Genomic DNA, 22410 nt, shown 5'->3' with positions numbered 1-22410 from the left:
GCGTTTATTGTGAACGGAGGCTGCATAGTAGATTCCCAGTCAATCGTCAGCGCGGGCAGCGTAGTGACCTGACCGCAGCTAGCAGCTGCGGCTACCGGTGCGGATGCGAGGTTGACTCGTCCGCAAAGGACCACGAGAGAACTACGACAGCCAGTTCAGCAGCCACTCAGCAAAGCCCAGCCGGTTGACACACAGCGCCTACCCACGCTGGATCCGGTGTCGAAGCGGCAGCTCAGATGTGGCTACCACGCAACGGAGGAACAATACCCCATCATATACTGGCAATGAGCTTCTTAACACATTAGAGAGAGACCGTCGGTTGGTGAGGAGGAAGGAGTGTCAGCAGAGCTACTTCTAACCACGAAAGAGGTGTACGAAGAACTATGCGGCGTCGAGTGTGAGCAGACGCGCTAATCTAGGGTTCGCCGCAACCGCACGTGCCTAACACAGACAGTACTAGTATACCAACTGACCATGGCTAGTAGACAAGAATGCCGCGACTTTCACACCCGGGGTGGAACGAAAACCTGTACCGGACGGCCGGCCCACCGGGGCAGAACGTTGGTGCAGCTGCAGGGTCCACGCAGGAGGAGAACGATCACGGGGTGTGAGAAAAACTCCGTAGGAAGAGAGAAGAGTGGAAGTGAATGTACGGGCGAACAAAAAAGGGGACCTCTGTACGGATGTCGTGGATGGCGACTGAATACCCTTTTTCCTACCCTTTAAACATTTCGTTTCTCAGGGTACATAACGAAGGAAGAGTCCGTAAAAGCTACCGGATCCCTAGTGGAGTGTGTCCCTCTGACCGGGGTCATCTTCTTTTTTCCCCTTTCTTCTGTCCGGATTTTTACGTCTTGAATGAGACTCGTGAAGCTATACCGACGGCGTAAATGAGGCCCCCGCAAGAGAAAATCGAATATCGTGTAACAACGGAAATTCTCGCTTTTACTCCCATACGAGAGCAATGGTGTGTGTTGAGATGTGACTCTGTGATGCCCTCACTCAGAAAGACCCACTTCACGGAGCGCGGTTGAAGAGGAAGCGTTGAGTGTATTTAAGAAGCGTTCCTTGAACAACATTAACGTACTGCAGACTTTAGCAGCCACGTCCTTGTCATAAGGTGCCGTCCTGCTGATGTTGGTCTTCGATGAGGATCGGGCCAAACTCCGTGGGCAGTTCGTTTTCTCGAACGACTACCACGTGGCATGCCAGGTTTTGTGATCGGGGTAGCCAGGCACCAAGTCGGTTTATGACAACGGCGGTGACACGGGTGCTGAGGGCATTAGACGGGACACGCACGCTTTCGTACACACAGTGGCACACGACGATAAACACGAGCGCTATCCGTCGTACCGTGGCTGTAGAACTCGGCGGCGAGTCTTTCGAGGCGAGTAGCAATCTGAGTGAGCAATACCTGAGCGAAAACGATGTGCGTCAGCAGGCGCCGGTCGAAAGCGCGGTACCTGCTGTGTGGTCGCAGGTAACACAAGCCGTCCCTGCTCAACACTGGATGTGCAAAGAGAGAAGAGAAGGAGGCGCCGCGAAACTTTGAAGTCGTTTTGCCAGTGAAAACTCCATTTAGCTGTGTCCTAATTTTTTTCGCTTGGCAGCCGTCGTGGCTGAAACGTCTGCAGCTCGACAGCGACCGTGTCAGATGCATGTCAAATGCGCTGGCATCGCTGTGTCATTTTCTTTTTCCTGAGCGGGGCTTTCTGCCGGCTGCAGCTCGTTTTTGAATGGCTAGCATCCGGTTATATTTGCTTTCTGATGGCCTTGGAGTTAAATTCTTGATTTCAAGTCCCGACACCAGAGAGGATTGCGTCGAACTGACGTGAACCCTCCGAAATGACGACCTGCACAGTAGTCATCACGGACTTCAGCGGAGGACGACAGGGGGAAGACAAGGACAAGGTGACACTGGAAAGCGTCGACATGGGTGTAACCATTTCGGAACTAAAGCAGCTAATCGGCAACCGAAGACGAGAACTCAAGCCAGAGAAAATCATTCTGTATATGGGGAAGCTTTTGCTAGATGATCAAAGGAAACTCCAGTCATACAACAAATCCAAGAGGGCGAAGCTTTCTCTGGAAATGTACGACTTGGTTGAAATCAAGGTTTTTGTCAAGACATTACAACGTGAGTTATGGTGACCCAGACCGGTAGAGAGCTCTTCATTTCTGTTCTCCGGCGACGGTGCACCGCATCGCCTTCTCCTGGGCTAACGTTTGTTGTTGGTTCCCTGTTCGCATCGGGTGTGTTTGAGTCTCTACTCAGCCACATCAGGTCCTGGCCGCCATCGTTTTTTTGCGTGATCTAGTGTGTAGCTCCTGGGCTCCTGCGTCAATAAACGGAAGTTTGTATTACCGCGTAGCCGACGAAACATCTTTACTGTACCCAAGACCATATCATGCTTATCACCATAGAAGGGAAACAGGCACTGGCGTCTCCGCTGCTGCTCGAGTCAATGGATTGTGCATGCCGCTCTTGATGCCAGGAAGCCTGTTCCCGAGAGGCGGTTTATTGTGTTTTTCAAAGGCTGGCCGTGTGTTATTCTCAGATTGCGGGAGCGGCGGGTGTGTGATGGTGCCAATGTGGGCCATATGCTGTCAGCAGAAGTTTGTAGTTAGCATTCCAGACCATGAGACTGTGGGGACCTTGCGACGGAGGACGTGCGAGGAAATCGCCGACCCTGAAAAGTGAGGCATTCTCGAAAGCGTCTGCAAACCGCTGCCAGGGTAGAGTTCCACTCTGCATCAGATTGTACAGAACTTGTGGAGTCCATCTCGGAACATCTCAAGCTTATTTGCTCCATCTTCAGCGCATTCCGGGCTGCGAGCACACAGGGTACAGGTGCATCGTCGCTTTCCATATCCCCACTTGCTAGCGTTCGCGCTGTCGTGCTACGCTAGCGAAGTAAACACCTTGCGAGCTGAAGTACCAAATAGTGGTGCGTCCGTTTAGAGTAGCGGGTGAATGTTTCAACTCTTTCTATCGATCGTCCACATTCACGTGCGAGGTCTAGTCGCGCCTGAGAATGGTCGGGGCGAAGCAGTCGTGGTACGAATCTGCTGAAGGAGCGGTTGCGCCTCCCTTAAGGCTGTGCTTCGACGTGATGAAACACGTTTCTCTTTTAGTGTGCTACACCGTCTGCAGTTATCCGCTGGACAAGATCAAACTGTCTTTCAATCGGAGATTGCTGGTGGATGACTCGGAGGAGATCAGAAGCCTAGGTATTAAGGAGGGCTCTACGGTGACACTGCTTGTTCGGCTCTGTTACTTCAACAAGAAGAAGGCTGCCGAAGAAGCTGAGAAGAAACAGTCCCAGGAACCGCCTGCTGAACATGCTGAAGCCGGCGACACAACCGGTGAAAACCAAGCACCGGAATGTCCCGGCCCCGCCGAAAACGAGGGTGTGTCGCTGCATTCGAACGCATCCTTAGGAGAACCCGGTGCAACGCCGAGCTCATGACAGGGTTACCAGGACAGTTGCCTACAGTGGTGAGCGTTGCTGTACTCTCTGGGCCGCGTCAGACTCGGCTGCCTTCCTTAGGGTTTAGACGGTTTGGTCCTGCGTGGAGGGAATGTGAGCTGGCTGGCAGTGGGTCATGCAGAGCCTTGCGCGGAGCAACTGCTACCTCCGTGGTGTGCCCGGTAACCGACGCATGCCGAAGGTCGCACGTGGCCTGCGTATGGACGACAAAGCTTCCCTCATGGGATGCCCTGTCTCTGCGCGAAGGGGTTCAATCTTGGACACTGACGACGAAACGGCAGTTGCAACCCGGTGTGAACTTCTTCGTCAGTTCTCGGCACAGGCGATGGGATCTACATCGGATCAAGCACGCGGTTTTCGTGGCACTAACGTGCGGGTGTAGAGAACCAACTGCGTGCGTGTCAGCGTATGATGTATCGTGCTTCAAGGTTTTCAGGCGCAAAGCTGGTGTCATTCGTGTGACCAGGCGACCCGCGATTGTGGCGCATTGGGTTTGAGGACAGTTGTATTTCTATCGAAGGTTTTTGTCGTGTTTACAGCAAGAGAGCCGTCTGTATCAAAATTCTGAAGGGCGCGAAGATTGTGCTTCCGTGGTAGGTGGAGAATGGTGACTGGAGGAAGGACAGCCTGATGATCGTGACAGCGGGCACAGAATTGTTCGTTTTGTCTTGTCCAGTCTCAAGCAGTACAGGGGAAGCGATGCGTTGCTTTCGACGGATCCCTGGCAGTCAAGTTTACAGTCATATCACGGTTCTGATCGGGAACAATGCGTCTAGCTGTGGGGCCGGAATAATCTGTAGCGGCGTCGCCGTGAGGCATTCTGATGTCCAGATACCCCGCAGTAAATGGCCCCGGGCCCCCACGAAGGAGGCTCAAGTTAGCTGTTGGCTTGCTTGGTTGTCAGGGTGGCGCGGACCGACGCTGAAAGGGAGTCTACGTGCGGGTTTCTGGTACATCAGTCAGCTTGACTAAAGGCCAGCAAACCCAGCAGCGCTCCAAGGCAGAACGACAGGCCAGCTGTAGTGGCCCGTGCTGATGCCTCTTGTGTTTGGTATCCGCCTTCGGGATCGGGGAACTCAGCCTTATATGGTGGCGGAATGGCGTCATAGTAGTGCAAAGCTTTGTAGAAGTTGACCACACCGTTTACCCGGCCGGCTCCTGCATACAGAGATAAACAGGAGGGCAAAGTGAGAGTCCTGCTTGGGTTTGCGGCACAGTGGCTGAGATACCTGGGGTAAGTGCTCAAGGCGAAAAGGCACCGGGCTCTTACCTGCCACACCTTCTGAACCTGTGACCGAGTACATTATTGCCTCCTTCACACGTATGCTCTTCTTCTTCGTGCTTGTGACCCAGCCAACGGGTTGCGTGATCTCGAAGTGCGTCCATAGAGCTGCCGCGATCCCCGATACCATCGGCGCGGCGAAGGAAGTCCCATCAATGTATTCATAGCCTGTAACAGGTATTGACGGCGAAGCATCGGGCTCCGAACAGTACGCATAAGGCTGATCACACGAAGATGGTCACGCGGAGCCGAGGACACGTGCTAGTAGGGCAAGGAAGACCCATCAGTGTTTTCGGAGCAATTCTGGTGTTCTCCACGCTGTATTCATGGGGCAGTGTAGCTCCTCAGCACTCTTGTTTCAGAATCGGTGTTCCAGGCTGCGGACCCAAGCAACGGTGCGCACGGAGCTACATGTGTTTTGCTCGTGGTGGGCTAGAGAGGGATTGACCAAGCAACCCCAGCTACAACACAGAGGTGAATTTTTGCTCGTTCTTACAGAACTTGCAGGTTTTCTCCCCCTGATCTGGCATTTTGTTTGTGCCGACGAATATTCTTTGGCCGGGTGCGAAAACGTCTACAGCCTTCTTTCCATAGTTTGAAAAAGATGCTCGGAGCCCCGCGACGTCGTTGGCGCCGACATTCAAAATCCCTTCCAGGTCGAAGGCTCCTGGAGTGAACCTGAGCCGTCAGAGGAGGGGACAAAAAACAAAAAGAAAAGAAAATGGTTCTGCCTCTTGCCCGAGTCAGGCCTCACGACTAAATTGAGTCGGTGTACGTCTAGGGCAGCAAGACTTGCAACCAATCCGAGAGGCTATTTCTTTTTTGAATCAACTGCCCAGTCTCCTCGAGCCAGTGGGGCGTAGTGTTGGTTTGATCAGGGTGGCCAGCAGTCCTTCCGTCCCTGCAGGATTCTTCGAGCGTCAGAGTTGCGCAAGAAGCAAACGGAATTACGGGACCCCTATCCTCGAGCGATTCGCTCCAGCTGAGGGCCACAATCCAGTTTAGGGCTATGTAGGCTCGCCAGCCCCTCGTGACCGCGTTGCAAACGTCATCCGTGAGCCTACAAGCACGTCTCGTCGGTGTCGATGTCGCAGCCACTGTTTCCTGCGGCGGTCACAGCAAGATGGTCCATCTGGGATGCTCTCCGGAAAGCAGTGAACTCCGCCTGGTCGAACCTGAACGAAAAGGCGCATGCGCCGGGGCTATTCTTCCGCGGTTCCCGGGCCCAGGCCCAATTTGCATGTCTGGCCGCATGTTTAGTGGTAACGCAAGCCTCGGCCCGCAACATCCGCTACCTTACAGGTCTACTGACTTCGAGAAAGGAGTCAGTGGGCGGCTGAAGGACAGATTTTTTCTTGTGAAAGACAATGAAGCAAGTGTGTCCCACGAACAGCTCTCTCACCCTTTGCCTCCATACGAGTGGTTAGACACTTTGGCGCCCATCTTGAGTGCGTAATCCAGTGCTGGGATTGTATCCGACAGCCAGATGCCCTCGCGACTTCCCACTCGAAGACACATGACCTTCCCGGCGGCCAAGATGCCCTTGCCCCCGGTATTGCTGCCGTGACGAGCTGCAAGTACAGACGTTACAGATGTGCCGTGGCCCAAGTCGTCGACAAACGGGTAAGCTTGATCGCCAACAAAGTCCTGCAGTGACAGAGGACAGAGAGGCATAAACGAGACGGTATGGCTACCCTTCTTCCTATTGAAGCGTTCGTGACGTGGTACGTCCCGTCGCTGTCCCCGAAACTTAGTTCGGTAAGACAAAACGGGCCCGTGTAGTCATGAACGAGAAATGTGAACCATAGACCACGTTCATACTGATGTGCTGCCCGCGTATCTGGCATCGCTGGTTTACCCAGTCACACGAAGCCGACTGACTACGCACAGGGAGCGGGTTCCCGGAGCCATTCCACAAACACACGTATACATTACCGTTTATTGCACCACATCGGAGTGCTCCGTGATTGACGGCCGCGTGGATCTTCCCTGCCTACTCGGTGAGCCTATGCTGCCGGCTGCGCCCTGAGACTGGAGCTATGCGAGTGATGCAGTCCCCATTTTCGTTCTCGAAGGACTGTCTTGCGGGTCCGCCGGTTGTGCTCGTCACCGTGTCCTAGCACAGCATCTGTCCGGCAGCCCCCTGCTTCCAGCATAGGCCTACCGCGGTGCCGCGGGGTCTGTTCTGGGCTGTTCTGATTCCTTATTCGAGAGTGCTTCGAGGTGCCCAGGGCTAATTGAGGCTGTCGGCTCGGAAGCCGTGGTGACAACGCGAAAGATGGCCTTTACTTGTACCTCTCTCCGAGCTGCTCCTGTCCTGTCCGCGCCTACCCATCCAAAGCAGTCATCGACATAGCCGTTCCCGTCATCGTCAATTTTATTCTCACAGTCCGTTTCTCCTTTATTCACCCAGAAACGACTGTTTTCGATATCGAATCCATCGATGAAGTCTTGGTGAATGAAGCAGCCAGTATCAAGAACGGCGACCACGAACTCGTCAGCAATAGGGTTTCCTGAACGACGATGAGGACAGTGCTCCTGATAAAGCGAGACTGACGAACTGCCTGTCGACCGCACCTACACACATACGCACTGCTCTCGGAAGTGCTGACAGCAAGACCTCTCGAACTGCCTCCCAGCTGCCACGGTAGCCTGGAGAACGTAGTGAGGCTCATGCAGGCTGCTTATAGAGTGATAACCCCGTAGCGACGCAACAGTGACAGATCATCGCCCGGTCTACAGTCAGCAGCTCAGGAAGAGGCCCCCCCTCCGGTGTTGAGTTGACGAGCTGTCCCCCCCGAACGCACTCTTGTTTTCACGGAGTAGCGATATACAGACAGCGCACCAGGTTTCGCGGTCAGCTCCGGCCAGGCTAGGTCAGCCCAGAGGGTGTAGTTGCCGAGGAAGGAATGGAGGTACCACTGTCGAGACTGGTCGGGGTCACCACGTTCCGCCAACTGCGTCGATACAGGTGCCTGGACCTCGCGCTTCTGGTCATCCGACATCTTCAGAATGCAGCTGGTTGCTGCCCGGGCAGAGTCTGCCAAATGCCGGCTATCAGCGTGAGTGCTTGACAGCTGACGGGCCTCCGCCACGCGGCGAACCAGTGATGGAATCTCACTCGCCTTCTTGATGTTCCACTTCTGCACTCGAAATAGATGAACAGAAGAACTGGGATACAGCCGCCAGCGCAGCGTGGTGTCGTTCGTAGCAAACGCTGGCTGTTTCCGCCACAAGCCGGCAAGGGTCAAGCCCGGACCGAGGAGCTTCGAGCAGTCACTGCTAAGTTCCTGAGGCTGTTGATACGACAAATGGAAGGTGCAAAAACGAAGTCGTCCCCAACGACCCGACAAATCCAAGGACGTTTCTGATCAAGTGCGAAGAACGTGGAAGGTCATCTAATGGTGAGAGCGCCCGCCTAAGATGACCTGCCCTAGTTCTTTTTGCCAGGACCTTCGTTGCTAGCGAGGTCGGCTGCGGCGGCGCCCTTGTTCCTCAATAGGCGTGATTATTTCGTCTGAGTGTATGTACTCATACATAACAGTTTCCCTACATCCTCCGCGTAGCGAAGTTATGTGTCGCCGGTCGGTCTACGCACTCGCAGTGCCTCGCAGCCTGCGGCCGTAACAGTGTGGTGAACAACGTTGCAAGCAGTAGAGGACGAAGCTGCGAGCCTCCAAGTGTTCGAGACCGAGTACTCCCTCATGTCTCGACACTCACCTCCTTGTGCCTCCTCAAGTTTTTGACGTGCAAGACGTCGACACCCAGCCGCGAATAGTGGGCGGCCTCCAGGGTGGAAACGTCCTTTGCAAGCATCGCGCTTTGTAGGGCTTTTCTACACGCTCCTTCGCAAGCAGCCCCACCACCCGGCCGCCACGTGTGTAACTCCAGTGCTCTGGCGATGATCCCCAGGGCGTATTCGCGGCCCTTCAAAATCTGTCTGACCTCGGGGTCGCTCTTGTCTTTCGTCCCTAACCGATCCCTGAGGTACACTCCACGTTTCAGTATGATCCGTGCGGACGAGTCGTCAAGCTCGTAGTCTTCGAAGACATTTGTTGCACCCTCGTACTCGTCAGCCATCGTCTCCGCCACCTTCGACGGGAGCTCTTTGAGGCACGATGTATCCCACTCGACTATTACCCGATCTGTCGGGTTGGTTTCTGCTTCTTTCTGGAGTCTTTCCAGCGCCTGTGCACATGTAGTTTAGCTGCGGTACTCGCCCTTTGGCTTCGTGCTCTCGGGCTGACGCCGTGCATCGCTGCTTCTCGCTATCAAGTGGAGCGGCGGGGCCGTCACAGTGCAGTTGAGCCGCCTGCCGGTAGCAGCTCGTGTCCTGGATATCACGAGTGAGCCACCGTTTCCTTCTCAACTACAAGCGCCACTTGGTTCCCCTAGGCTGACGGGAGGCATAGAAAGAGTACACGCGTCCGCAGTTTTATGGTCAGAAGGCCTTTCGGTAACACTTGCTCGGTGACAGTTGGGTCGTGATCAGGCACGTTTTTTCCGGGTAAGCTGGAGCGGGGATTTACGAGACGATATCAGTGACACAAACGGACACGCGCGTAGTGTGGATTCATCGCTGCTTCCGCTTGTGCCACTTGAGCATTGTTTCCCTAGCATCCATCAACGAGGTCTACTAACGCAGTTCCTTCAAAGACGAGCCGCGAAGCCTAGTCCAACCGAACAGGTGTTCACCAGTCTCATTTCGGAGATGCGTCACCAAATAATGTCTCTGCTTGAGGGGCAGCCAGGCAACCGAGATAGCTTGACACCTGTTTTTGGAAAACCCACACCTACCCTGATTCGGTCTTCGCGAGCCCGCGCAGGGTCCATAGCTTCAATTTTACTGGTTCCTTCGATGATGCGCTGTTTCCGAGGACCCGCACGGTCTTCGCAGTCAAGCTTCTCGCCGCTGAATGAAGGGTGCATCCCAAGTACCACCTTGTAGTACTTTCGGCAGAGCGCGCGCTTCAAGTGCTCTCGTGTTGCCTGCTTTTCGGCGCCGGCAACGTGCGCCTTCGTACTAGTGGGGGCTTCTCCATTGAGGCCGAGCGCGATACAACACTTCAGTATAACAAGCGAGACACAGAGAAAGACGAGGAAAGCACGCCGAGTCCCTACGGGCATTTTGTCATTGGTACGCGATAGGAGGTGGCGGCGCTGCATGAAGTACTTCGGGCCCGGAGACGAACATGCCGGATAGCCCCTTGCGGGACCGGAGGGGCCCGCAGGGCGACCGATCGCGGGATGCAGTTTGCCCCGGTGTTCAGCCTCACCACGTGACTTGGACTTTTTTAGCCGCAAAGCAGATGAAGAAAGCACCCATTTGAAACACAACCAACCTCGGCCTCCGTGTTCTAGCCTCCCTTGGGAGCCCCAAGCATTTTACCTGCGGGACAGGGGCCCGGGTGGGCGCGGATTAGAGGGCTGCGAGAGAAACAGCGACGAAGCGCCACTTCTGGGTTCTGGCCCAACGTCATGCCGTCCCCCCAGGCCCCAAACAGCTCCGACGCCCTCGGACAAAGTACCGGTAATCTAGTACCTCGGGGCCAAAAGGTCAGGTACGGCAGCGCCTTGCATGAGCAGCGTGTTTCCCCCTTCATTGAATTGTTGCGGAAGCATGTGAACAGTCGGGGGGGTGAAAGCTATCAGGTTTTCGGGCTGCGAGAGCACACAGCTACCACGAGCGTCCTGCTACCAGGACCACTCCTGAGACATCAACGTGGTCACCTTTCCCATGAGCTATAAAGTCGCTTGCCGTAGACGTTGTGAGGGCTCTTGAGATGCCTCAGCAACGCAGCATGCACATTTTTCGTAGATTTTCGAGGAGCGCGACACTGCTACATTTGGAGCGCCCCGGGAACGATACGTGACGCCTGCTAATCGTCCCACACGCCACGCACAGAGGTCCCACGTAAAAGCTAAACACGCACAAAGTGGCAGCTACTTGCGGCAGCGGTGTACGGGGCGTATATTTCGGAGACGGCAGGCAGCTGAAAGCTTCTGTCACGGGGGCCCGGCGCTGAAGTGCCCCGTTGCATGGCACACTGACAAGCTCCGAATCCAAAATGCTAAGCAAGGGGGACGCGGTTACTCTCGGACGGAGCTCCGCGTGCACATCGTAGCATCATGACCGGGCGGAAAGCTCTGTGCAGTCAGGAAACGAGAGATGTTTCATGTCTCCCTCTTATAAATACTGGTAACCCTGCCGGGCGCCTGCGGTACAACGGGACTACCGCCTTGGGATGTGTGCCTCGTTTCTATCAGTTTGCGACGCCAGCCAGGAGTGGCCACACTCTGCGGCCGGGGCGTCCCTACGTTTGTCCGGTCAGGTGGGAGTTATGAAGCCGCAGGAGCTAACACTTCACTCTCCTGCATAGCATTCTGGCATAGGAGCAGCTTCGAGCTCTCGCGACGAACAGAAAACGGAGGATCGTGCTGCGGATACTCTACAGCGGGAAACGGGACGAGCGCTAGAAAAACATTGTGCGAGTGCTCGTCCTCTTGCGTCGTGCGGCTTAGCAGCCGTCAGAAACTGGAGCACGGGGACCCCAGCCATGACGTCCGTGGAGGGGAGTTAATGAAACCGTTCGTGTTACGAATCCTAGAAGATGAAGTGGCAGAAGGGCCGGCTTCCAGCCTCCGTCACAGCTGGCTTCGTGTGCCTGCACTTCGGCAGTTGCGCATAGATACGGCAATCTATTCTCGTGCGTCTCCAACTGTGTTTCCAAGGGGGGGCCGGGGTCTGGAGGGGGGGGGACCCGCGCGGTCTCCAGTACTCCCGCTGTTGCGTACATGTGGAAGTAGGAAGGTGGGGCGAGTGTTGCAGGAGATGGTGGGGCTCTAGCTTCGTCTAGTATAGCTGCCGTTGAAAGGTTCTGCGAATGATGATTCGCAGATTCATAAACGGGGAAGGCTGCCGGTGGAGGGTTTTCGTCCTGAAATTACTGTCTGCTTCCTCCCTTCCAGTGCAGGATGACGAAGTCTTACCGCACGTACAGTAAGACTGCTCGCAGTCCCAAGCGTCCCTTCGAAAAGGTAATTGTTTTGTCGCTCTTGCGACACTCCTCGTGACAGTTCAAGTGTGTTGTGGGGTTCCTGAAGGCAGGAATTTGAATATGCCAGATGACCGGTCCTCTGGCCGCCGTCGTGTTCTTGGTGACTGCACGCTTTTTGTTGCTGAGCATCCCTTTCTACGCAGTCCTTCGAGTGTCCGTGACAAGTGACTACGGCGTTATCCTCGCATGTGCGCGGCCTACTGAACCAAGGAAAGTGCTGTGGATAATTTGCGTTTCGGGGTTACAGCCAATCTGGTAAAGAAGAGCACTAACCACCCATCTGGCGGTGAAAAAAGCAACAGCACGGCTTCACCTTTCGCTTACCTGCCTACTGGCTTTCGCATGGCTGTAATCACTGGTTGTGCTGATAGCAGTACATCCTTCGTAGTCTGCCGCACGCAAGACGCTCTCGAACACGTTTTCGTACCAGTGTCACTGTCCTGCATGAGACGGGGCTCAGCGTACGGATGGTGCAGGGGAAGAGTTTTATCACGTGCTCCTGCCCTCGCATGCGACATCTATATTCAGGAGCGCTTGGACCAGGAGATGAAGCTCCTCGGTGAATATGGCCTAAAGAACAAGCGGGAGGTGTGGCGGGTGCAGTTTGCCCTTGCCAAGATTCGCTCCGCGGCCCGAGAGCTGCTGACTCTGGAAGAGAAGGATCCACGGAGGGTGTTCCAAGGTAGGCAATAGGCAAACGTGAGCGGGCGCTCCACCAAAGAAACCGGGAGAACGTCCTCAGTAACTCCCCGTAAGTGTAGTTAGAGGAGATGGAGTCATATTGTACCTGCCGCGGCGCCATTAGCAATTGAAATAGTCGTCTGCGTGAGAACTGAATACTTGCACGGGAAAGGGCGGAGGACGAGGCTCTTGTTCGTTGACCCGTCCCTGCCTCCCGCACGTTCTGTCTTCCCCTATCATCCGTCCGTTCTTTTTTTTTCCGCTGACAGGTACTGCGTTGCTGCGACGAATGGTGCGCCTGGGCCTGCTCGGGGAGTCAGAGCAAAAGCTTGACTACGTGCTCGGGCTTACAGTCGCGAAGTTTTTGGAGAGGCGCCTGCAGACAAAGGTGTTCAAGCTCGGCTTGGCTAAGTCTATTCACCATGCTCGTGTCTTGATCCGCCAGCGTCACATACGGGTGGGCAAACATATCGTGGATGTCCCTTCGTTCATGGTTCGGGTTGACTCGGAGAAGCACGTGGACTACGCCATCACATCACCGTTTGGTGGGGGCAGGCCCGGTAGAGTGAAGAGACGCTCTTTGAAGGGCGGAAGTGGTGAAGGCGGAGACGACGAATGAGATGTATACGTCTGACTCCCCGTCGTTCATCCTGTTCAGAGACAGTGCGCCAACTCCGGCTCGTTTGTAAGAGCGGGCGGGGTGCTTCGTTCTTTTGCAGGGCGAGCGAGTGGTGTAGCAGGAATGCTGCAGCATGCCTGTTGGCCATTGTTTCCCCAGATTGTACCCGGTGTTTGGCCAGCGACGTTCAGAGGGACTGCCGAGCAGTTTGTGTGGAATTTACAAAAACGCAAAACCTGAAGAGCCTTGTGACCATCCAGCTGAGTAGCGCGAGTTTGAAAGTTGGTTTCTCGGATGGGATCGTAGACACCGCTTGCCAGCAGTGCTTCGCCGAACGAACTGAGATTTGACGGCGATGCAACGATTTCAATACGACGTACTGTCCAGACGCGAAAGTTTTGTCGGTAGCGTCCCTGCTCCCACTCGTCGATACTTTGTGTACCGCACACTGAGCTGTTTGCATCCGCTTACGCTACGTCGCCCTCACAGAGTACCCTGACGAAGGGTTTTGGTCAGCCTGCCTGGTGCCGATCTCTCGAAAGCTGGGCACGCCATGTCACGGTCACGAATGTCGGACGTCCCGGGGCTGCACGGGAGCCGGCTTGTATAGTGTACTCCAGTTGCATTCACAGCTCGTGGACAGCAAGTGTGCCCGAGGCACGTTCACTAAACACTTTCGTCGCGTGCATCCAAATTCGCTCTCCAAATCCACACAATGACAAAATCAAACATATTTGAGCAAGGTAGTAGTGGCAACATGTATGTTCAAGGTGACTGGATGGGTAGTTCAGGCCGAGACGCCAGTCGGCGGCTGCCTGCTGCCAGATGTCCCAGCTGTTCGGCCGGCATGTCGACTCTTTTCGGTGCTGCCAGCAACAGCCCGCGCAACCAGAGACAGCCCATTATTACCGCCACGGTCTACAACCGCTGGAGGATCCACTATCGCGCACGAGACATATGTGCTCGCGGCGTGTGGACATCGCTGGCTTGAGTCTCTGCGACATTTATGAATGACTGTAGTCGTACGTATCGGTGTGTTGCAGCTTTGGACACTACGGTTTTCAGTTTACGGGGTGAGTTTTTTGGAGCACGTCCGAGGGCCGAAAGAGTCCGGAGTGACACCATGTTTAAAGAACATGAAACCAGAGGAGAATCGGGCCTTTACGTTTACCCTTGAGTCGGGGAGAGGTGCCCGCAGTGCCACATCTCTTCCCAGTCGGGAAAAGTTTTCACAGCCTCCTTTGTCCGGCTTTCTTTTCCCGCCTACTCAAGGGGACGCCTACCGCCTGCTCCAGTCTGGCCTGAATCTCGCGCGACGGCACACAATGACCGTTCTGGATCTCCCTCACCAATCTTCCTGTCAAGCCACAATCCAAAAAATACCTCGAGCATCTTACACTGAAAAAGAGGACAAAACTTCTTGCCAGCTTCTCCGTTGGGAGAGCGTCTGCTAGGCTCCTCTTCGTACCCCGCCCTGGCAGCCCACCCCGGGCATGCCGGTCGCTGTCACAGTTACGGCTAGATCCCCGAATACACCCCACGAAACTGACCAGGCAAGTTGCTGCGCTACGCCTTTCGCGGCCCTTTCACACAGGCTGGCGAAGCAGTGTACCCTACGCCGGAGTATCTACGGACGATACTAGCACGGCGACGTCAACTCCGTTGAAGCAACCAGAATGAAAGGAGTCTCTGCTTCCCGTCTGCAACCCTGTTCGAGGGGAACACCAGTCTCCACCTGCCTCGGGAAAGCATGGACGTTCCTATACTTCGGGGGGTTCGCAACTCCGACGCTGGTCAGTGTGAGTTTTCAAACACAAGCGAACACAGCAAAGCTCACATTTCTGCTAGCGAGATGGCAGCTGCTCACCCATTCCGGGAGCTAGTCTCTCTTCCAGACCGGACACCAAGGGGTACTGCACCGTTCAAGCAGACTGTGCACCCGGCCGTGTGCTCTTGTCCTTTCAACAGAGAGGCTGTTCTCGGCAGCTGGGCTTCTACCAGACACGCGGCTGCTACAACTCACCCTTCCAGCTCTCCAGTTCCTTCTTTTGAGCTTCGGATACGTTCATCCTCACGAAGTTCTCCAGATTCCTTGCACTCAGCCGCTTCGAATGCCTGTTGCCACACACCGAGAGAATGTTCCTCCTTAGCAGGTGGATAGCGCACAAGACAGTTGCTCATAGTGACTTCGGCGGGTCACCAGGAAGAGATTCGCTAGGCGGTTGCCCGAAACAAGGACAGAGACAGATAACAGTGAAATTTCTAGAGATGACTACCAGTTATTTTATTCAAAGTACTTCGCTGAATAGCTAGTTTAAGTTTCCTTCTGCAGCCAGATTCCCACCAACGCTCGCACTGGACATCGGATCTGCCAGGAAGCAGTCCTTGAGGAGCCGCAGCTCTTCGATCGAAAAAGCCCTCACTGGGGCTTCTAGACGGTTCAGAACAAAAAGCAGCCGGAGTCGTGCGGCAGATTCACGTGAAAGCTGCAACCCACCCTGCACGCTGCCCACGCACGCTTTTTGTCAGGAAGTCTTCTTGCTGACAAGCCTCGCGCTGTGATCCACGTTGTACTCTGCCACCAACTTCTACAGAGCCTTCCTGTTTTTGTTCACAAGTCCGTGGACTTCCCGACTACCTTGCTACGTTCAAAGCCGGCCACCGCATCTGCCGTAGGAAGCCGATCGACCATGTGTACGGTCTCCGGACTCCAGCTACTCGCCTGTTTCGGTTTGGCAACTTATCTCCGATACCATTCCGTGTCCGCCCCCTCCGAATGAATGTGTTACATAGATCGCAGCGTGTCAGCGGCACCTACGGAGAGAGAACAAACCTGGCAAACAGAAGGGCCTCACCCAGGTGAGGAAAAGACGTGGGCCTGAAGCCCTTGTGTGTCCGGACATTACCACGGCTGCCCACTCGACAGTGCAAGGTGCTCCACACGCGCTGAGAGATGCGACTGTAAACAGGACGCAGCACCCCCATTCTCCACTCGAGCTGTGGAAACAAGAAAAAGTATGGATCAGCAGAAAATACGTAGACAAGCCTACTGGAGTTATAAAGTGAAATGGAATCCGAGGGAGACAAGAATAGAGCTCGGGCCGTCCTGTAGCGCTAGCACCTTCGGACAAACGCACAGGATTCCGATTGGAAAAGAAAACGGAAAGTCGCTTGAGTTTCTCCAGGTGACGACCTGTAGACGTTGCTTCGCTTACGTAGTCCCGCAGCGTCCTCTACAAGGTGGCAGCTTTTTCAGGAAGTCGGGAAACACATGTCAGGCAAAGGGGGAAAAAAACAGAACGCCCATGCCGGAAGTAGCGATATTCCAGTCGACGAGCGTACAAACCGACAGAGGGGTGCTTAAGATTGTTGCATGCACTACTCAAACTTGCTGCATGCAGCACTTCCCAGAAGGGTACGACCGTCCCATGTCAGACGGAACATCGGAGAAGTCCACCCTAGAAGTCGTAGTGTCCCCAGGAGACAACAGGGCTTTTCCTAGACATGGACAGCTCCTGAATCCAGCACTATTTCTTCAATCCCGTCAGGAGCTCATGGGCTGCTCCCGTGCACACAACATGGATTTCAGCCCCAGATAAGCATGCCTACGCGAATTTAGCTGTCCTCCTGGTTGCTCGAGTCTGACCATTGGAACTTCTTCACACGCTGACTCTGACCGCCGGAGACGGTTGTCCTGATTTTAGACGACTGAGAACAAGGTGACATCAGGAGACCATCAGTGGCGATCTCTGCGTCCTGAACGCAAGGAGTGCGGGTGTGCTTCTCTATAGCGCCAGATTTCCGACCGCCTCTGGTAGTCGATCAACATCAGGAGCAGAGCGGCGGCCACTCTCCGTGCTTCTGGCGTCTCAGGAGGGGCACAGCCGGAGGGAGCCTTTAGAATGTACTCGGAGTGGCGGTGTCCTGTAACCGCAAACACTATTTGTGCTCTTACTCTCAGCAGCGTGACAGGACACTGTTCCCTCATTCGCAGCGCTGAATCCGGCGTTTCGAATGGTAACGGCTCGGCACAGCTGACGCAGGCGGTCGACTCCTAAGCCACGGGGACTCCCGGACAAAAGCAGGGGACTGCAGAGTTCGCGGCTCCGCCTTGCTTCAGTTGCTCTTCGTGCACGGTGCGGTGGTGGTGTACGGATCGCGTTAGTCTGCTACGTCGCTGGGCGCTCTCTTTTTTCGCATTCCCTTCGTCAGGGTTTTCCTTTGTGACCTGCCCAACTGTTTCCTGGACGTTCTCGAATCTCCACCGACCTGGTACTTTGTCATGTGGCTTTTTCCTTCTGTGACCTCGCCAGTTGTGTTCGTGGACGTTCTCGGGTCTCCCGCGGACTGTTCTTTTGTGATATTTCCTGTCTTGCTCTCGTGTACTCTCTGCCGCGGCTCCTTATCTCGCTCCTCGTTTTTCACTTCCGCAATCTAACGGGCTTTGCATTGGTTTACTCGATGCAAATCGTAATTCTCCGGGGCTTCTCCTTTACTTCCTTGCTGGCTTGACTCGACTGACAGCATTCGGGCCTTCTTTCTCAAGGGCTGTCGCGTGTCCTCGTTATTCGCTTCCTTCTGCTGCTCCTGCCTTGCCCCTCTCTCTTCATGTCTTTTCTAAACTTTAAACCGCAGGCCCAGCAGCCGGTGGGTCTGAGCGGCGCCGCCGGGGGTCTCTTCTCCACAACTGCTTCCTTTCCATCTGCGGTGCTCCCTCAGGCACAGAATACCACCCTGCCCAGCACCGCCGGGGGGGTTGCTCTTTCCTTACACCAGCAGCAGTACCTGGAATCGATGAGTGCGCGCGTGCAGGGCATCGAGCAGCTCTTGACGGGCGAGACGCCTGCCATGGTCAATTTTGTCTATTCGTACGACCCAACACATACTGCAGCGCAGAAGAACGCGCAGGTGGAGGCTCACATTCAAGCGACAGCTCTCCAGAATCCTATGGACGGGACGGTCCTGCTGAGCAAGTGGCGCAGGGCCTGCTCAAGAATCTCCGAACGGCAGAGCTGCGTTGTTCTTCCCATACGCGGCATGCAGCAGCTGACGGAACGGGTTTCCGTAGCATCACAGGCTACGCAAATTCTTTCAAAGACACTCGCTACCGTAGTGGAGACCACAAACAAGCTCGTCGGAAGGAATCAGCAGATGAGAGGGAAGGTAATAAGCTGTGTGGCCCGGCAATCAGATATTCTCCTCGTGTAGCAAGGCGGTTGCGCGACCCGACCAACCAGGTCTGAGTAGATATGAGCTAGGCCACTTGCGAACAGATGGTGGCGTGCATTCGTAGAGGGAGTTTGCAACTGAGGAATCAAAGATATTTCCACCAACCCGCATATGAGGGCACGTTAGTCGGCATTGGAAGACCGTGAGAAGTTATGTCCTGCTGTCGTGGCCATCGTGTGGCGTAAGCGGGGTTCATAGTATTCTCCTCGTTCACAGCGGCCGTTACTACGTAGAGATGTTGGGAAGTGTTAGGGAGACTGTGGCCGTTGTGTGAAGCCTTTGTTCCACTGTCCTGGTCAGCCGAGCGCTAACTGGTAGAGCTCATGTACTGTCTACCCTAGCTACAGCTTGTCAGCGGGTCATGTTCAGTATGGCATATTTCGCTCCTGGCTCACTGCCGACCGTTTTTTGGATGCCATATCGAACACGCTCAAGAAGGAGGAGCGCTTCGGAATCCGGAGCGTGGTTGTTTTGAGAAGCACGAGTTTGTTCGAATGAAACATGCGTCGGCGTCCGTTAGCATCACACACCGGACTGCTGGGACTCTCGAAGAACGCTTGTGTCTTAGGGCGGCAGGAGGGCTTAAGAGCCTCGTTGTGAACCATGGATTCTCTTGTGCTTCACTGTAGAAAGACACCCCCCTGCGGCTGCCCGCAACCACCTGTAACAACGAGCTGAGGTGGCCCGGTGTGCCACCGCAGGCTCCTTTGGGAACCAGCATGTATGAGCTCGCCGTGCATTCCGTTGCGTGTGGACTTCGTACAGCTTGATCTTCTCCGACAACGTCACGCATCTCTGAGCCACGAGTTCATCAAGGTGGTTAATCTGATTGAAAGTACGTCATTCCCCTTGGCTCGCTTCTTGCGTCCTCTGTCTTCCTCGCGCAGCGGTGAAAGTGGGATTTCTATCTTCCTGCCGGGGCCCGCTGTTTCATCTGTAATAAGGTAGCCTCAGGGTGCGTTGTGCGTCTGTACGATACAATTGAATATCTGCTGTCCGCGGGAAACCGCAAGGCGAAGTCGAGGCAGCTTCCACCGGGGTGATGGAACCGTGTTGCTGAGTTCACTGTCGCGAATAACCCGAGTGATGATATCATGGGAGTGTGCGAAATGGTAATCGGTGTCGCTCACGTTGAAATCATCACCTATCCAATAGGTGAGGGTCTCGGCGGCTCGGCAGACAAGNNACAAGGAAAGCATGTTGTCTCTCGGGCGTGGCGACAAAAGAAACTTCCTCGTTTTTTTTCCCCCGAGGGATGAACGCCTTTCATACTGATGACGTGACTGAAGACCTGGCGGTGACAGGTTGTTGACGTCTCCTGCTACTGCAGTTTCTCCACGTTACTTGAGAACTGTGGCCCGAAACGGAGGACACGGGAGCATCTCGAGGAATGAACGATGGTAGCACGGGAGATCTCACCATGGCTGCTGGAGGGGGAGTTCTCAAGAGGAAATTTGGGACTCTCTCCGTGTTAGTGGGTGATGCTGATGTGCGAGCGAGGCAGATACAAGCTCTTGCCATAGCGCGTCAGGTTTCGCATATTGGAGAATGTTTGCGGGCCCCGTGAGGAGCATTACGCTTGTTGCCGCTGTGTGTGCCCTCGGCCAGAGGTCGGAGGTGGTACTGGATAGGGCAAGCTCGTATCAGATGGTGCATTAGTGTGGCAGCTTCGTTGTGATCGGGTTCAACGCCTTTTGCTGACCCACGCAGCTGACGTGGCAGCGATGTGTCCTATCCGGGGCTGCGCACTTCTCACCTTGTTTGTTTTTTTCAATTGGTGTATACCAGTATTTTTTCCGGAAATTTCCTGGGCATCCCTCGATGGTATGCGCTTGTTGGCTTTTTAGCTGTCGTTTTGGTGGTCACCACGTAAGGATGTGTCGGCTCTCGTCGTGTCCTTGTGCTGCCAGAGGTCGCGGTGTCCAGGGGAGCGTATGAGAGAAATGAGCGATGCCAAGCGGCGAACGCGCAGCTCTTAGGTGCTCTCGAGGTGAGCAGAAGAGGGGATGTGCGTCCTTCGCTAGCTTGAACGGTTCGGTGTCTGAGCGTAGGGTGCAAAGGTTTTCCAAGATCGCTGTCGAGAAAGTATGACTCTGCCGCGAACTGGACTTACCAGGCAGGCTTGACGTCGTCATTCATTCGCCAGATGACGGGGGTGCAGCAAGGCTCTGGAAGTGAAGATATCGCTGACGAACGCTGGACTAGGAAACGTAGCAAGCTTTTCGATATACGAAACTGGCAGATCCCTAAGCATCTCTGCCCTCCCACCTTCCGTGTGCACTGCGAAGGCTTGTGGAAGGCTTTCTGAATGGCTGGTCGTTCTTTTTGAGTCATTCCTCGTTACAGATTGCCTTCGATTGTCAGCAGTGAATGTACTGCAGTCGTAGTGTTGAGCGTCGACGTCTAACGCTTCTAGCTTACTACGTGATTTTGTCCACACCTTTGTTTTGTCGGCGCAGATGACTTATGTGTTGAGCAGAATCACCCCCCAGGAAAGTCTTTTCACTCGAGTGGTGTGCCTGCATATGCAAAAATCGAGGAGTCCAGCTCTCGACGCTCCCGTTATTTCGATGTGGCGACGCAGGGACGACCTGCGTTCATATTCTCTGCCTGATTGCGGTTGATTTGGTATGTGGACCGCAGAAGGAGTTTCCCTGGTCAAACTGGCAGCAGCGGATTGACGTGATGCGTGTCTGGCTAGCTACCCTTGAAAGAACGGGAGCCATAGCCACCGGCTATGAGTCGGCTGAAGATGGTCCGGACGGAGACGCCTGGCTAGACAGAGACCAAGAAGAAGGTCTCGTTGAAATCCTGACAGCACAAACGGAAGCCGTCGAAGGCGTTACCCAGTCGTTGGCGAACACCGAGCACCAAGTTGAACGACTCGAAGGTGTCATCCGAAAGAATCGCACACTTGCGCCGAACAGTACCTCCTAGCGCGTCTGCGCCTGAATATGACCTCTGTTACCGCTGATGAGGTTGAACTGCTTGAATCGTCTACTATAGCAAAGGGATTTTCATCAGTCCACTCGAAGACAAAACCGGGGTTGTGGCAAGCATGTCATCAAATTGTGTGCAGAATGTGGCGTCGCACAGGGAAATGGAGCCATTCAGCAAGATTTCTTCGCGGCGTAGGTGGTACTTGGTACATGCTGTCAGGATTCACCCGTTACCTCGCATGCTACGCGGCTGCGGCAGAAGCCTTTGATGCTTTGGGATGGCGAGCTTAGCCCGAGGTCCGTATTTCAAAGTCCCTCCCGGGCAGTTGTGGGAGAGAAGAATTACGGAAACCCACACTTGGCTCTCATTCGTTGGCTCCTTAGCGGTGTCTCAAGGGGGACCCGTTCACGCCTGTTGGCGTAGGTATCTCCCTCGTGGCCGGTGCGGTGAACTACCTTGGCGTCACGGGTGATGTTACTTGTGGATAGCTTTGGCGAACGTAGATTTACACCCCGTCCACGGGCGCTGAGAAGATGTTGGATGCACGTGTTGCCCCCCAAATATGTGAGAAATGACGGTAGCCACATTTCATGCTTTGAACGGGCCGCCAAGCGCTGTACTGTGCTGACTACTATTCTGTTTCATTCCTTCTGTCCGAGATTTTGTCGGCCCCTCATGCTAGGTGCCGAAAAGTGTAGTATCTTCTCGGATACGTATGCCTTTTTTCTAGCTTTCCGTTCTTCTGAGATTGTTTCTGCCTTGGTGCACAGCGTATTTTGTCCACTCGGACCTTATTGCACAGGGTACATTGTCCACGGGGGGGGGGGGGGGGATACGGTAAGCGAGGGGGACGGAACGGTTGTGCGGTGAAACGCGGACACGGTTGCGAGTGGCTCCCCCCACAATTTCTGGCTGCGGGGCTGTTCAGAGCAGCCACGTGCCTGCTTCAGGCGATTCTACATTCGCCTGCACGGCATGCGTGCCGGTGCCGGTTCGCGAACGTTCAGCAGAAGCGACGTCCTTTCTTAGGCGGAACGCTTAAGCAGGGAATGGTGTATCCATATGCCGGAGTATGTATGTATATATCGCCTCTTCGGAGCTCTCCTGGTC

At 54.8% G+C, this 22410-nt stretch overlaps 5 protein-coding genes across 5 annotated transcripts; 3 read left to right on the top strand and 2 right to left on the bottom strand.

Moving 5' to 3' along the window:
• Positions 1-1326: 1326 nt before the first annotated feature.
• Positions 1327-3470, top strand: CSUI_004273 (ubiquitin; the record flags this gene model as incomplete). The annotated part of the gene is made up of 3 exons (XM_068064466.1): positions 1327-2137; positions 2559-2697; positions 3155-3470. Exons 1-3 carry the CDS (start codon positions 1846-1848, stop codon positions 3468-3470), a joined length of 747 nt encoding a protein of 248 aa, XP_067923563.1. The 5' UTR covers positions 1327-1845.
• Positions 3471-4446: 976 nt separating this feature from the next.
• Positions 4447-9900, bottom strand: CSUI_004272 (subtilisin sub6; the record flags this gene model as incomplete). Its single annotated transcript, XM_068064465.1, has 9 exons — positions 4447-4649; positions 4762-4941; positions 5270-5451; positions 5838-5948; positions 6176-6420; positions 7105-7286; positions 7619-8069; positions 8494-8961; positions 9571-9900. 9 exons carry the CDS (start codon positions 9898-9900, stop codon positions 4447-4449), a joined length of 2352 nt encoding a protein of 783 aa, XP_067923562.1.
• Positions 9901-11573: 1673 nt separating this feature from the next.
• On the top strand, positions 11574-13327 carry CSUI_004271 (40s ribosomal protein). The gene is made up of 3 exons (XM_068064464.1): positions 11574-11811; positions 12360-12513; positions 12782-13327. The coding sequence occupies exons 1-3, from the start codon at positions 11749-11751 to the stop codon at positions 13129-13131; spliced, it is 567 nt and encodes a 188-aa protein (XP_067923561.1). The 5' UTR covers positions 11574-11748; the 3' UTR covers positions 13132-13327.
• A 913-nt stretch (positions 13328-14240) lies between these two features.
• Positions 14241-16409, bottom strand: CSUI_004270 (uncharacterized protein). The gene is made up of 3 exons (XM_068064463.1): positions 15987-16409; positions 15155-15246; positions 14241-14488 (listed from the first exon to the last, which is right to left on the bottom strand). Exons 1-3 carry the CDS (start codon positions 16032-16034, stop codon positions 14395-14397), a joined length of 234 nt encoding a protein of 77 aa, XP_067923560.1. The 5' UTR covers positions 16035-16409; the 3' UTR covers positions 14241-14394.
• A 203-nt stretch (positions 16410-16612) lies between these two features.
• Positions 16613-22021, top strand: CSUI_004269 (nucleoporin complex subunit 54). The gene is made up of 4 exons (XM_068064462.1): positions 16613-18294; positions 19126-19195; positions 20271-20350; positions 21004-22021. Exons 1-4 carry the CDS (start codon positions 17740-17742, stop codon positions 21295-21297), a joined length of 999 nt encoding a protein of 332 aa, XP_067923559.1. The 5' UTR covers positions 16613-17739; the 3' UTR covers positions 21298-22021.
• Positions 22022-22410: the final 389 nt, after the last annotated feature.

The sequence above is a fragment of the Cystoisospora suis genome (genome assembly GCF_002600585.1).
Source record: "Cystoisospora suis strain Wien I chromosome Unknown contig_1965, whole genome shotgun sequence".
Taxonomy (NCBI): domain Eukaryota; phylum Apicomplexa; class Conoidasida; order Eucoccidiorida; family Sarcocystidae; genus Cystoisospora; species Cystoisospora suis.
Note: the sequence above shows the minus strand (reverse complement) of the source record. Positions and strands in the feature narration are given on the sequence as shown.